The sequence below is a fragment of the Electrona antarctica genome (genome assembly GCF_951216825.1).
Source record: "Electrona antarctica genome assembly, contig: scaffold_981, whole genome shotgun sequence".
In the NCBI taxonomy this organism is placed as follows: domain Eukaryota; kingdom Metazoa; phylum Chordata; class Actinopteri; order Myctophiformes; family Myctophidae; genus Electrona; species Electrona antarctica.
This window is the reverse complement of record NW_027637900.1, coordinates 14,810-28,465: the sequence shown is the minus strand read 5'-3', so window position 1 is coordinate 28,465 and position 13,656 is coordinate 14,810. Positions and strand designations below refer to the sequence as shown.

The following is a 13,656-nucleotide window of genomic DNA, read 5'->3' as shown; positions in this document are numbered from 1 at the left end:
TGTTATGCTTTAGCTATTGAAAAATAGCAGATCTACAAGCTCATAGCACGCCACCGAGTGGCGCGCTACGAGCTTGTAGGTCTGCTATTTTTGAAAAATCGAAGAACGACTGACATAGAAACATAGCTTTTTCAGAAAACTGTCAGGATGTAGAAGACATTTTTAGAATCTGATCTCAGGTCAGGTTGATACAAATCAAAATCAAGTTCTTCAGACTGCAATGGGGACCATGGGGGGACCATGTCCTCTGTTGCTGTCAGTCATTCATTGTCTCCGTGGTGTCTCTCTGTGTCTCTCTGTGTCCGTCCCTCTGTCCGTCCGTCCGTCCGTCCCTCAGGCAAGCTGTGGCGCCGGCGCTGGGTGGTCCAGGCCCCCCAGGGGGACGGCAGACCCTGCCCCGCCCAGATGGAGCAGTGGAAACCCTGTCCGGTCAGACCCTGCTACCGCTGGCGCTACGGAGCCTGGTCCCAGTGCAGGGCAGAGGTCAGTCCCACTGTGTGTGTGCGTGTGCGTGTGTGTGTGTGTGTGTGTGCGTGTGCGTGCGCCCCCTGAGGGGTGTGTGGGTACAGCACCTTGTAAATATTTGTGTCCTTGTATTGTATTTGTATCTCTTATGTGGACATAAATAAATGATTAAAATGTGTGTGTGTGCGTGTGTGTCCACCAGGGGGCGCGCTGTGGCGAGGGCCAGCGTTTCCGCAACGTGTCGTGCTTCGTGACGGACGGCTCGGAGGGGGCGGGACCTCAACCCGAAGGGGCGGGGCCAGGCAGCCTGGTGGAGGAGGAGCTATGTGGAGACCCGCCCAGTGTGGGCGGAGCTAAGAAGGTCGTTCTGGAGGAGAGCTGCACCGTGCCCTGTCCAGGTACGCACGCACGCACGCACGCACGCACGCACGCACGCACGCACGCACGCACAAGCACACGCAAGCACGCACGCACGCACGCACGCACGCACGCACGCACGCACAAGCACGCGCAAGCACGCGCAAGCACGCACACCCCGTGGGCTTGTCCAGGAACATATATATATATATATATATATATATAGTTCTGAGCTCTGTTGGACCCAGCGTGCACGCTGAGGTGTGTGTGTGTGTGTGTGTGTGTGTGTGTGTGTGTGTGTGTGTGTGTGTGTGTGTGTGTGTGTGTGTGTGTGTGTGTGTGTGTGTGTGTGTGTGCACTGCGATGCGTGCTGGCCAATACTTTTGTACTTTTAAAATGTAAATGTTGAATCCTCACCTGGACTTTTACTTGTTGTAACAGTATTTCTCCATTGCTGTATCGGTACTTTTTTACTCAAGTAAAACAGGTGAATACTTTTTCTCGACATCAACGACATGCGACAGAACTCCAGAGATGATTGGTTTTCTCACCTCAGTCTCTCACTAGAGAAACAGCAACACAAAGGTTTATTTTATTTTTTGTGTGTGTGTGTGTGTGTGTGTGTGTGTGTGTGTGTGTGTGTGTGTGTGTGTGTGCGTGTGCGTGCGTGCGTGCGTGCGTGCGTGCGTGCGTGCGTGCGTGCGTGCGTGCGTGCGTGCGTGCGTGCGTGCCCCAGGTGAGTGCTACCTCACAGACTGGACCGGGTGGGGTCCGTGCCAGCTCAGCTGTGTGGGGGGGGATGACCTCGGGTTCGGGGCGGTCCAGGTCCGCTCCAGAGCCGTGGTGGCCCAGGACCCCGAAAACCTGGAGCGCTGTCCGGAGCAGGAGTGGGAGGCACGGCCCTGCACAGGTACGGACCCAAACAACACACCTGTCCTCGATGCATTTACTTATACGTTCAAAGCCCTAAATGGGCCCCTATCTACATCCGTGAGATGCTGTCCCTCCCCTAAACCCGGCCGCATCCTTAGATCCTGGGATCAGGCCCTCCTGGTTGTCCCTCGGACGAACCTAGTTACCCGGCCGGGGTGATCAGGCTTTAGCCGCTCGGGCTCCCAGACTGTGGAACGCACTGCCAGCTACAACAGGATAGCACCATCCGTCCCCCTGTTTAAGTCACGTCTGAAAACCCACCTTTACAGAGTGTTTTTTAACTGCTCTCTAGCCATTTGTACATACTTTCTTGTTATTGTTTTTTGTGCCATTCTCATTTTGTTACTGTTTGTTGTTTCTTGCTGTGTTTAATCTTGCTCTGTGCAGCACTTAACTAACTATGCTTTGAAAAGCGCTACACAAAATAATAAAGTTAATATCATGTCAAAGTTCATTTAGACCTGAGAACCCAGTTCTGCAATAATTATGTCTCTAAATCAGTTTTCTGCAAAATCACAATATTGCACGAATCAGATGATGCAAAAACGCTGATCCACGCCTTTGTTTTTCTTGGCTTTATTTACGGCAATGCACTTTTTTCTAGACTGCCTAAGAAAACAACTGACAGATTACAACTTGTCCAAAATGCTGCAGAGTTTTAACTAGAACTAAGAGAGAACATATTACTCCAGTTTTAAACTTCACAGCACTGGCTTCCGGTTGAAAAATTGTTTTACTTGTTTATAAAGCTCTCAATGGTCTCGCACCTTCCTACCTACATGACTGCCTGCCTAGATATGTCCCAAACCTTCCTACCTACATGACTGCCTGTCTAAATATGTCCCAAACCTTCCTACCTACATGACTGCCTGCCTAGATATGTCCCAAACCTTCCTACCTACATGACTGCCTGCCTAGATATGTCCCAAACCTTCCTACCTACATGACTGCCTGTCTAGATATGTCCCAAACCTTCCTACCTACATGACTGCCTGCCTAAATATGTCCCAAACCTTCCTGCCTACATGACTGCCTGTCTAAATATGTCCCAAACCTTCCTACCTACATGACTGCCTGTCTAAATATGTCCCAAACCTTCCTACCTACATGACTGCCTGCCTAGATATGTCCCAAACCTTCCTACCTACATGACTGCCTGCCTAGATATGTCCCAAACCTTCCTACCTACATGACTGCCTGCCTAGATATGTCCCAAACCTTCCTACCTACATGACTGCCTGCCTAGATATGTCCCAAACCTTCCTACCTACATGACTACCTGCCTAGATATGTCCCAAACCTTCCTACCTACATGACTGCCTGCCTAGATATGTCCCAAACCTTCCTACCTACATGACTGTCTGTCTAAATATGTCCCAAACCTTCCTACCTACATGACTGCCTGCCTAGATATGTCCCAAACCTTCCTACCTACATGACTACCTGCCTAGATATGTCCCAAACCTTCCTACCTACATGACTGCCTGCCTAAATATGTCCCAAACCTTCCTACCTACATGACTGCCTGTCTAAATATGTCCCAAACCTTCCTACCTACATGACTGCCTGCCTAAATATGTCCCAAACCTTCCTACCTACATGACTGCCTGTCTAAATATGTCCCAAACCTTCCTACCTACATGACTGCCTGTCTAAATATGTCCCAAACCTTCCTACCTACATGACTGCCTGCCTAGATATGTCCCAAACCTTCCTACCTACATGACTGCCTGCCTAGATATGTCCCAAACCTTCCTACCTACATGACTGCCTGTCTAGATATGTCCCAAACCTTCCTACCTACAGTACATGACTGCCTGCCTAAATATGTCCCAAACCTTCCTGCCTACATGACTGCCTGTCTAAATATGTCCCAAACCTTCCTACCTACATGACTGCCTGTCTAAATATGTCCCAAACCTTCCTACCTACATGACTGCCTGCCTAGATATGTCCCAAACCTTCCTACCTACATGACTGCCTGCCTAGATATGTCCCAAACCTTCCTACCTACATGACTGCCTGCCTAGATATGTCCCAAACCTTCCTACCTACATGACTACCTGCCTAGATATGTCCCAAACCTTCCTACCTACATGACTGCCTGCCTAGATATGTCCCAAACCTTCCTACCTACATGACTGTCTGTCTAAATATGTCCCAAACCTTCCTACCTACATGACTGCCTGCCTAGATATGTCCCAAACCTTCCTACCTACATGACTACCTGCCTAGATATGTCCCAAACCTTCCTACCTCTGTGACTGTCTAAATATGTCCCAAACCGTCTTACCTACATGACTGCCTGCCTAAATATGTCCCAAACCTTCCTACCTACATGACTGCCTGTCTAGATATGTCCCAAACCTTCCTACTTACATGACTGCCTGTCTAGATATGTCCCAAACCTTCCTACCTACATGACTGCCTGTCTAGATATGTCCCAAACCTTCCTACCTACATGACTGCCTGTCTAGATATGTCCCAAACCTTCCTACCTACATGACTGCCTGCCTAGATATGTCCCAAACCTTCCTACCTACATGACTGCCTGTCTAGATATGTCCCAAACCTTCCTACCTACATGACTGCCTGTCTAGATATGTCCCAAACCTTCCTACCTACATGACTGCCTGCCTAGATATGTCCCAAACCTTCCTACCTACATGACTGCCTGTCTAGATATGTCCCAAACCTTCCTACCTACATGACTGCCTGTCTAGATATGTCCCAAACCTTCCTACCTACATGACTGCCTGTCTAGATATGTCCCAAACCTTCCTACCTACATGACTGCCTGTCTAGATATGTCCCAAACCTTCCTACCTACATGACTGCCTGTCTAGATATGTCCCAAACCTTCCTACCTACATGACTGCCTGTCTAGATATGTCCCAAACCTTCCTACCTCTATGACTGCCTGTCTAGATATGTCCCAAACCTTCCTACCTACATGACTGCCTGTCTAGATATGTCCCAAACCGCCCCTCAGGTCTTCCACTGCTGGCCTGCTCGCTGTGCCTAAAAAAATGGCAACTAAAAAACCCGGTGAAGCAGCTTTCTGCTTCTAGGGGCCGACGGCGTGGAACAAACTCCCACTGTACCTTTGACAGGCAGCCTCTGTAGACATGTGTTTCCGTCTCTCTCCACCAGAGGGCCAGTGTTACGACTGTATTATAATGCGTCCATCCATGTGTTTCCATGTCTTTCCACCAGAGGGCCAGTGTTAACATGTGTTTCCATGTCTCTCCACCAGAGGGCCAGTGTTAACATGTGTTTCCATGTCTTTCCACCAGAGGGCCAGTGTTAACATGTGTTTCCATGTCTCTCCACCAGAGGGCCAGTGTTAACATGTGTTTCCGTGTCTCTCCACCAGAGGGCCAGTGTTAACATGTGTTTCCATGTCTCTCCACCAGAGGGCCAGTGTTAACATGTGTTTCCATGTCTCTCCACCAGAGGGCCAGTGTTATGACTACAGGTGGATGACGGGGTCGTGGAGAGCTGCGTCTCGCCTGGTGTTCTGTCAGCGATCGGACGGACTCAACGTCACAGGTACGGTAACCACACCCCCCCCCCCCCCCTCCCCCCCATTCAAGACACCTGTCTTGTGTCTGTGTTTAATGGCCGCTCCAATGCATTTCCAATGGAAGCCCATATGGTTTGACCAAACATTTTGTTTGATGGGGGGGGGGGGGGGGGGGCAGAACAAATCCATCAAAGCTGTGTTCAGACACAAGTCAGGTGTCAGACACAAGTCAGGTGTCTTGAACGCAGCTCAGTAAGGGCATATGTCGACCCCGCCCGCTCACCTCTGCCCCACCCCCTCCTGGTGCTGCGGCCATCTTGGATCCTAAACACAATATAAACAATGGGAGAGGGGTGGGGCCGAGAAAGGCCCTTATTGATACTTTTATCAGCTGTATGTTCTGGTACAGTATTTATCAGCTGTATGTTCTGGTACAGTATTTGTTAGCTGTATGTTCTGGTACAGTATTTATCAGCTGTATGTTCTGGTACAGTATTTGTTAGCTGTATGTTCTGGTACAGTATTTGTTAGCTGTATGTTCTGGTACAGTATTTGTTAGCTGTATGTTCTGGTACAGTATTTGTTAGCTGTATGTTCTGGTACAGTATTTGTTAGCTGTATGTTCTGGTACAGTATTTATCAGCTGTATGTTCTGGTACAGTATTTGTTAGCTGTATGTTCTGGTACAGTATTTGTTAGCTGTATGTTCTGGTACAGTATTTGTTAGCTGTATGTTCTGGTACAGTATTTGTTAGCTGTATGTTCTGGTACAGTATTTGTTAGCTGTATGTTCTGGTACAGTATTTGTCAGCTGTATGTTCTGGTACAGTATTTGTTAGCTGTATGTTCTGGTACAGTATTTGTTAGCTGTATGTTCTGGTACAGTATTTGTTAGCTGTATGTTCTGGTACAGTATTTGTTAGCTGTATGTTCTGGTACAGTATTTGTTAGCTGTATGTTCTGGTACAGTATTTGTTAGCTGTATGTTCTGGTACAGTATTTGTTAGCTGTATGTTCTGGTACAGTATTTGTTAGCTGTATGTTCTGGTACAGTATTTGTTAGCTGTATGTTCTGGTACAGTATTTGTTAGCTGTATGTTCTGGTACAGTATTTGGACCCAAAACCATGTAGTATATTTCTGTGAGGCCGCTGAGCTCTCACGGCTTCATTAAGTGTGTTGTAATCGGCCACTAATGAAGGAGTTCTCGGTCCAGATGGCGTTCGTTTCGTTCTCCGCGTAACGCTGGCTTTGATCGGCGGTTTTCGTCCCAACACGAGTTTCCTCGCCGAGCGAACGGCCTCGTGCGGTTACGATACGGTACGGTGACTCCCCACCTCATGAATATTCATGCTCGTTACAGCTCACACACGTCACCACCCACCTCATGAATATTCATGCAGCTCTGATAGATTGCCAGGGTTTAATGTTTTTATTTTTTTGCAGACAGATGCATTATTTCTGTGTGTGAGAGAACGCCTCGAGGCTCAATGATGTCCTTCCTACTTCCTACTGTGTGTGTGTGTGTGTGTGCGTGCGTGCGTGCGTGTGTGGAAGGAGGAAGAAAGGAAGGTGACTCATGATCTATTGTTCTTTACAGAGAGAGAGAGAGAGAGAGAGGCAGAGATCTAGGGGGATCACACAAACGCACACGTACGCATGCACACACACACACACTCACCATCAACCGAGCTGACCTTTCGTGACCTTTCCTTCCCGCCAGGCGGTTGCCCGGAGTCGACCAGGCCGATGTCGGACAGGTCATGTGACCCGCCGTGCAACAAGACCCGCTCCGTCTGCACCGAGGTGAGGGGGGGTGGGAGGGGGGGGGAGGGGTCCATTTACCGTCATGGAGGACGCCAGTGTAACGATCGGCTAAAGGAGAATTCCATACTAGAAGGCTTTCTTATCTGTATTTGTAGTTGTTACGTCCCCAAAGAGGTCCAGGTGTTATTTGTAGTTGTTACGTCCCCAAAGAGGTCCAGGTGTTATTTGTAGTTGTTACGTCCCCAAAGAGGTCCAGGTGTTATTTGTAGTTGTTACGTCCCCAAAGAGGTCCAGGTGTTATTTGTAGTTGTTACGTCCCCAAAGAGGTCCAGGTGTTATTTGTAGTCGTTACGTCCCCACCAAAGAGGTCCAGGTGTTATTTTGTGCAAAACCTGCCATAAAGCCCTCAATGAATTTAATTTAATTGCTTTGAATTGAATGGGGCTAATTCGCTTATTTCCATCGCTCAAAACTATATATTTTTTTATATATCATCTCTTCATAATGTAAATAGTACCAAGCGGCACACTTTGCTACTTATTTCGATGCACAAAATGCACAAAAACCCAACCCCCATTGAGGGCTTATATTTAGGGGAAATAGCCAATAATGCACTTTTGCACAAAATAACACCTACACGTAACGACTACAAATAAAGGTAAGAAAGCCTCTAGCATAGAGGCAGCGGTGCATAGAGGCAGCGGTGCATAGAGGCAGCGGTGCATAGAGGCAGCGGTGCATAGAGGCAGCGGTGCATAGAGGCAGCGATGCATAGAGGCAGCGGTGCATAGAGGCAGCGGTGCATAGAGGCAGCGATGCATAGAGGCAGCGGTGCATAGAGGCAGCGGTGCATAGAGGCAGCGGTGCATAGAGGCAGCGATGCATAGAGGCAGCGGTGCATAGAGGCAGCGATGCATAGAGGCAGCGGTGCATAGAGGCAGCGGTGCATAGAGGCAGCGATGCATAGAGGCAGCGGTGCATAGAGGCAGCGGTGCATAGAGGCAGCGGTGCATAGAGGCAGCGGTGCATAGAGGCAGCGATGCATAGAGGCAGCGATGCTCTAGCATAGAGGCAGCGATGCATAGAGGCAGCGATGCTGTACAGAAAGCCTCTAGCATAGAGGCAGCGATGCTGTACAAAATCACAAATCACATCCTTACTTAGCAGTACAATAATTAAAAAAAATCACACCCTTGTGAATAGAGGGGCGCTGTAATCATCGTACAATCACCCCCCTAAGGTCTTCCACTGCTGGCCTGCTCGCTTTGCCTAAAAAAATGGCAACTAAAAAATACGGGGAAGCAGCTTTTTGCTTCTACGGGCCGACGGCGTGGAACAAACTCCCACTGTACCTTCGACAGGCAGCCTCTGTAGACATTTTTAAAGCTCAGCTCAAGACCCACTTTTACACCCTTGCTTTTAATTGATTTATTTGTCTTTTAAAAAAAAAATTATTCATGTCCTCACTGTATTGTTTATGCCCTGCCTTTCTTTTCTTTTTTGTGTAAAGCACTTTGAGCTGCATTTCATGTCATGAAAGGTGCTATACAAATAAAGTTTTATTATTATTATTATTAAGAATGGTGGTCCCTTATTGGACCATTGTTGCCACCGACATACCCAGCTGATTGGCTCAGACACATATGACGTACATACCCAGCCGATTGGCTCCGAGTGGCGCGCCACCGAGTGGCGCGCTACGAGCTTGTAGGTCTGCTATTTTTGAAAAATCGTGAAAATGTGGCACAAATCTTTGAATATATATTCTTTCAGAAGACTTTTTATTTATTTTGACGTCAGGCCTAAATGGTTTAAACACTATAGCTGTTCATAGGAGGGGCTAGCGCCCCTCAAAAATCACACCTGTGTGAAGCGAGGGGCGCTCTTATCGTCACACATCGACACTGTGCCTATTTGCTCATACACAAACGTGACGTAGAATTCTCTATTCATTGTCAATGGAGAATTTAATGTTTGTGCACCCACGCACGCACGCACGCACGCACGCACGCACGCACGCACGCACGCACGCACGCACGCACGCACGCACGCACACACCAAAAGCTGGTTATAGTATGGACTAGCGCGCCTACAAAAAAGCTCCACTGAAGCATCTAGTGAGAGTAGTACTGAAGTAGTGTTGAGAACTGCTGATCTATAAAAAGAGAAAACCTTACACTGGTAACCATGACAACCGTGCAGTCAGGGGAGGGGGGGGGGGGGGGGGGGGTGATTTATTGCAGCTGGTGTTTCTGAACTCACTGATGCTGTTCTTCAGTCTGCGTGTGTGTGTGTGTGTGTGTGTGTGTGTGTGTGTGTGTGTGTGTGTGTGTGTGTGTGTGTGTGTGTGTGTGTGTGTGTGTGTGTGTGTGTGTGTGTGTGTGTGTGTGTGTGTGTGTGTGTGGTATGGTGGAAATACTACTTAAATGTTATACTTTAAGTAGAAGTATCAATAATGCTGTGTTAAGTAGAACTAGTAAAAGGACCACTAAAGCACTTTTCAACCTCTCTTCATATAATTGGTCCTCACTAATGTTCATGATAAAATAGCACAATTTTTTTCCTACCCAGTCTGTGTCTCATAGGAGGGCTGTGGGCGGTTCAGAAACCAGTCTGTGTCTCATAGGAGGGCTGTGGGCAGTTCAGAAACCAGTCTGTGTCTCTGCAGGCAGTTCAGAAACCAGTCTGTGTCTCATAGGAGGGCTGCGGGCAGTTCAGAAACCAGTCTGTGTCTGGCTGTGGGTGGTTCAGAAACCAGTCTGTGTCTCATAGGAGGGATGTGGGTGGTTCAGAAACCAGTCTGTGTCTCATAGGAGGGCTGTGGGCAGTTCAGAAACCAGTCTGTGTCTCATAGGAGGGCTGTGGGCAGTTCAGAAACCAGTCTGTGTTGTGGGCAGTTCATAAACCAGTCTGTGTCTCATAGGAGGGCTGTGGGCAGTTCAGAAACCAGTCTGTGTCTCAGGGCTGTGGGCAGTTCAGAAACCAGTCTGTGTCTCATAGGAGGGTTGTGGGCAGTTCAGAAACCAGTCTGTGTCTCATAGGAGGGCTGTGGGCAGTTCAGAAACCAGTCTGTGTCTGCTGTGGGCGTTTCAGAAACCAGTCTGTGTCTCATAGGAGGGATGTGGGCAGTTCAGAAACCAGTCTGTGTCTCATAGGAGGGCTGTGGGCAGTTCAGAAACCAGTCTGTGTCTCATAGGAGGGCTGTGGGCAGTTCAGAAACCAGTCTGTGTCTCATAGGAGGGCTGTGGGCGGTTCAGAAACCATTCTGTGTCTGGGATGTGGGCAGTTCAGAAACAAGTCTGTGTCTCATAGGAGGGATGTGGGCGGTTCAGAAACAAGTCTGTGTCTCATAGGAGGGATGTGGGCGGTTCAGAAACCAGTCCACCAGTGACATCATGTCTTCCTTTAGTTCTACCACATCTGGATCATCATTATGCAAATCAACCCCCCCGCTCTGCAGCACTCCACATGATGCATCGTGGGTATTTTTTTCTGGGAGCTATTATCCTGGGGGAGTGGTGGGGAGGGGGGGGGGTGGGTTGTCAGCCAATAGGAGACCCCCTGTAGAGAGCCTGCGGGCGAGAGACAGAGAGAGAGAGAGAGAGAGAGAGAGAGATAGAAGGGCGTGCGTGCGTGCGTGCGTGCGTGCGTGCGTGCGTGCGTGCGTGCGTGCGTGCGTGCGTGCGTGCGTGCGTGCGTGCCGACTAAATTTACAGTTGATCCGGTCTGTCAAAGTCAGAGTGGCGTGTGCGGTTGTGAACTGATGAAATCACTTCCTGCTGTAACGTGATTGGTTGTTGTGTCTTCCAGAGTGGCGTGTGCGGCTGTGAGGACGGCTACACGGAGGTCATGACCTCTGACGGCGTGTTGGACCAGTGCACGGTGATCCCGGTGCTGGAGATCCCAGCACCGGAATCGGGAGGAGACAGCAGCCGCGCCGACGTCAAGACCATCCGGGGCGGGTTCAACCCCACGCAGCCGGCCTCTGGCGCCCCCGGGAGGGCGGGAGGACGCACCTGGTTCCTGCAGCCATTCAGCCCAGGTATGGAGCATTGATTGATTGATTGATTGATGATTGCTTGATTGATTGATTGATTGAAATATTTATTAACAGTTTGTAGAATTACAGTACATTTCAAGCACAAACTCAATACAAAGGCTGTTAACTGTGAGTGGACGACACCATAAAGCATTACACTTGTTTACAAGAGGGTCCACCTTGTTCAATTCATCAAAACATTTAGAGACGTACAAATAGACACTTCTATAAAGACAAAGAACAGAACAGGAATTCATCATAAAGGAAGTAAAAAGGGAAAAGAAACATAATACAGTGTTAATTTCGTCGACTATAAAACTAAGATGAAAAATGTTCGTCTATCCTTTTTTCGCTGAAAACTAAATGGAAACTGAATTAAAACTAAGCTATGATGACTTAAAACTAAGACTAAATATACTGACAATTTCGTCAATAAATAAAAACTAGACTAAAATGTTAAGAAGGGACTAGTGGACAAGAGATCCACTAGGAAGGGACTAGTGGACAAGAGATCCATTAGAAGTCATTTTACACTTGGTTGCTGAAAGTAGCAGATCTACAAGCTCACAACGCAATGTGTTGTGAGCTTGTAGATCGGCTATTTTCTGTCATTACGACGCCATCAAGGCCCACCAAAATACATTTTAGTCGACTAAACTATATTCCAGGTGATTAAATTATGACTAGGCTAGGCTACAACTACCCCACAATGAGGACTGACTTACTAACACAACCCACTAAATGTAGGAACCTCCTCAGAATCCATGATGACATCATTGTTTTGGGGGATTCCACAGTGACGAGCGTGTGCTGCATGATGGTGCGATGCTGCCCTCTTCAGGCCAGAGAGGGAAATGCACACAGCTGAACCACTTATGATTGTGGTTGTGTAACTGTAACCAATGCTCTCTCTACCGCTCTCTCAATTCAATTCAATTCAATTCAATTCAATTCAATTCAATTCAATTCAATTAAATTCAATTAAATTCAATTCAATTCAATTCAATTCAATTCAATTCAATTCAATTCAATTCAATTCAATTCAATTCAATTCAATGGAGCTTTATTGGCATGAGAAAACGTATGTTTACATTGCCAAAGCAGAAGTGGAACAAGTCAATCAAAATAAAACAATGTATTTACAAATAAATATTGGAAATAAATATGAATTAAATAAAGGTGTAAACAGAGCTGTGTTACATTAAGACTTTGGGTATAAATACTTACTATCTTGTGAGACTATAAAAAGATTGTCTCCTCTCCTCTCCTCTCCTCTCCTCTCCTCTCCTCTCCTCTCCTCTCCTCTCCTCTCCTCTCCTCTCCTCTCCTCTCCTCTCCTCTCCTCTCCTCTCCTCTCCTCTCCTCTCCTCTCCATTCTAAATGCATTACTCCCCTCTCCTCTCCTCCAGATGGTAAGTTGAAGACGTGGGTCTACGGTTGTAGCAGCTGGAGCCTTCGTCCTGCTCGTCTTCATCGTTTCTATGACCTACCTAGCATGGTAAGACCTGTCTCACACCTCTCTACCTGTCTCACCTCTCTGTCTGTCTCACACCTCTCTGTCTCTGTCTCTGTCTCTGTCTCTGTCTCTCTCTCTCTCTCTCTCTCTCTCTCTCTCTCTCTCTCTCTCTCTCTCTCTCTCTCTCTCTCTCTCTCTCTCTCTCTCTCTCTCTCTCTCTCTCTTTCTGTGTCTCTGTCTCTCTCTCTCTCTCTCTCTCTCTCTCTCTCTCTTCATTCATTCACTCATTCATTCACTCACTCACTCATTCATTCATTCATTCATTCATTCACTCATTCATTCATTCATTCACTCATTCACTCATTCACTCACTCACTCACTCACTCATTCATTCACTCATTCATTCATTCATTCATTCATTCACTCACTCACTCATTCATTCATTCATTCATTAATTCATTCATTTCATTTTTATTTCCATTTTGAGTTCTCTCATCACTTGCATCTTCATTTTCTTTTCTTCCCCCTGTCCTTCCCTCCCTCCTTGCATCATCTCTCCTCCCTCCTTGCCTCCTCCATCCTTGTTTACTTGTGGGCGTGTCCATTAGGTCACGTGGTAGTTTGTCGTGCGGTTCAAGCTCCTCCCCTTCCTCCTGCAGTCAGGTTGTTTATTGGACGGAGCGTCGTCACGGCGACCACACCGTGTCGTCCTACACCTGTGGCGACTGTCAGCAGATGACGCTGTGGCAGCAGCAACACAATGCAACAACGCAGGAGACACAACAACAGCAACAAGAACACATACCCCAAGAACTACTGATACAAGAAGAAGAAGCACAACATCAAGAGCTTCCGCTCAATCACCACCAACGACAACAACCAGAAGGCCTAGAGGACCTCCAATCTCCTCCAGGAGGCCTAGAGGACCTCCCATCTCCTCCAGAATGCCTAGAGGACCTCCCATCTCCTCCAGAAGGCCTAGAAGACCTCACATCTCCTCCAGAAGGCATAGAGGACCTCCCATCTCCTCCAGAAGGCCTAGAGGACCTCCCATCTCCTCCAGAATGCCTAGAGGACCTCCCATCTCCCCCAGAAGGCCTAGAGGACCTCCCAT

The 13,656-nt window shown here is 47.8% G+C and overlaps 1 protein-coding gene across 1 annotated transcript; it reads left to right on the top strand.

Annotated features, from left to right (window-relative positions):
• Positions 1-337: 337 nt before the first annotated feature.
• LOC306918583 (thrombospondin type-1 domain-containing protein 7A-like) lies at positions 338-13,286 on the top strand (the record flags this gene model as incomplete). Its single annotated transcript, XM_079531475.1, has 8 exons — positions 338-483; positions 668-863; positions 1,559-1,732; positions 5,212-5,307; positions 7,004-7,086; positions 10,858-11,089; positions 12,496-12,584; positions 13,151-13,286. Coding segments are annotated over 8 exons (1,028 nt in total), but the record flags the coding sequence as incomplete, so codon positions are not given.
• Positions 13,287-13,656: the final 370 nt, after the last annotated feature.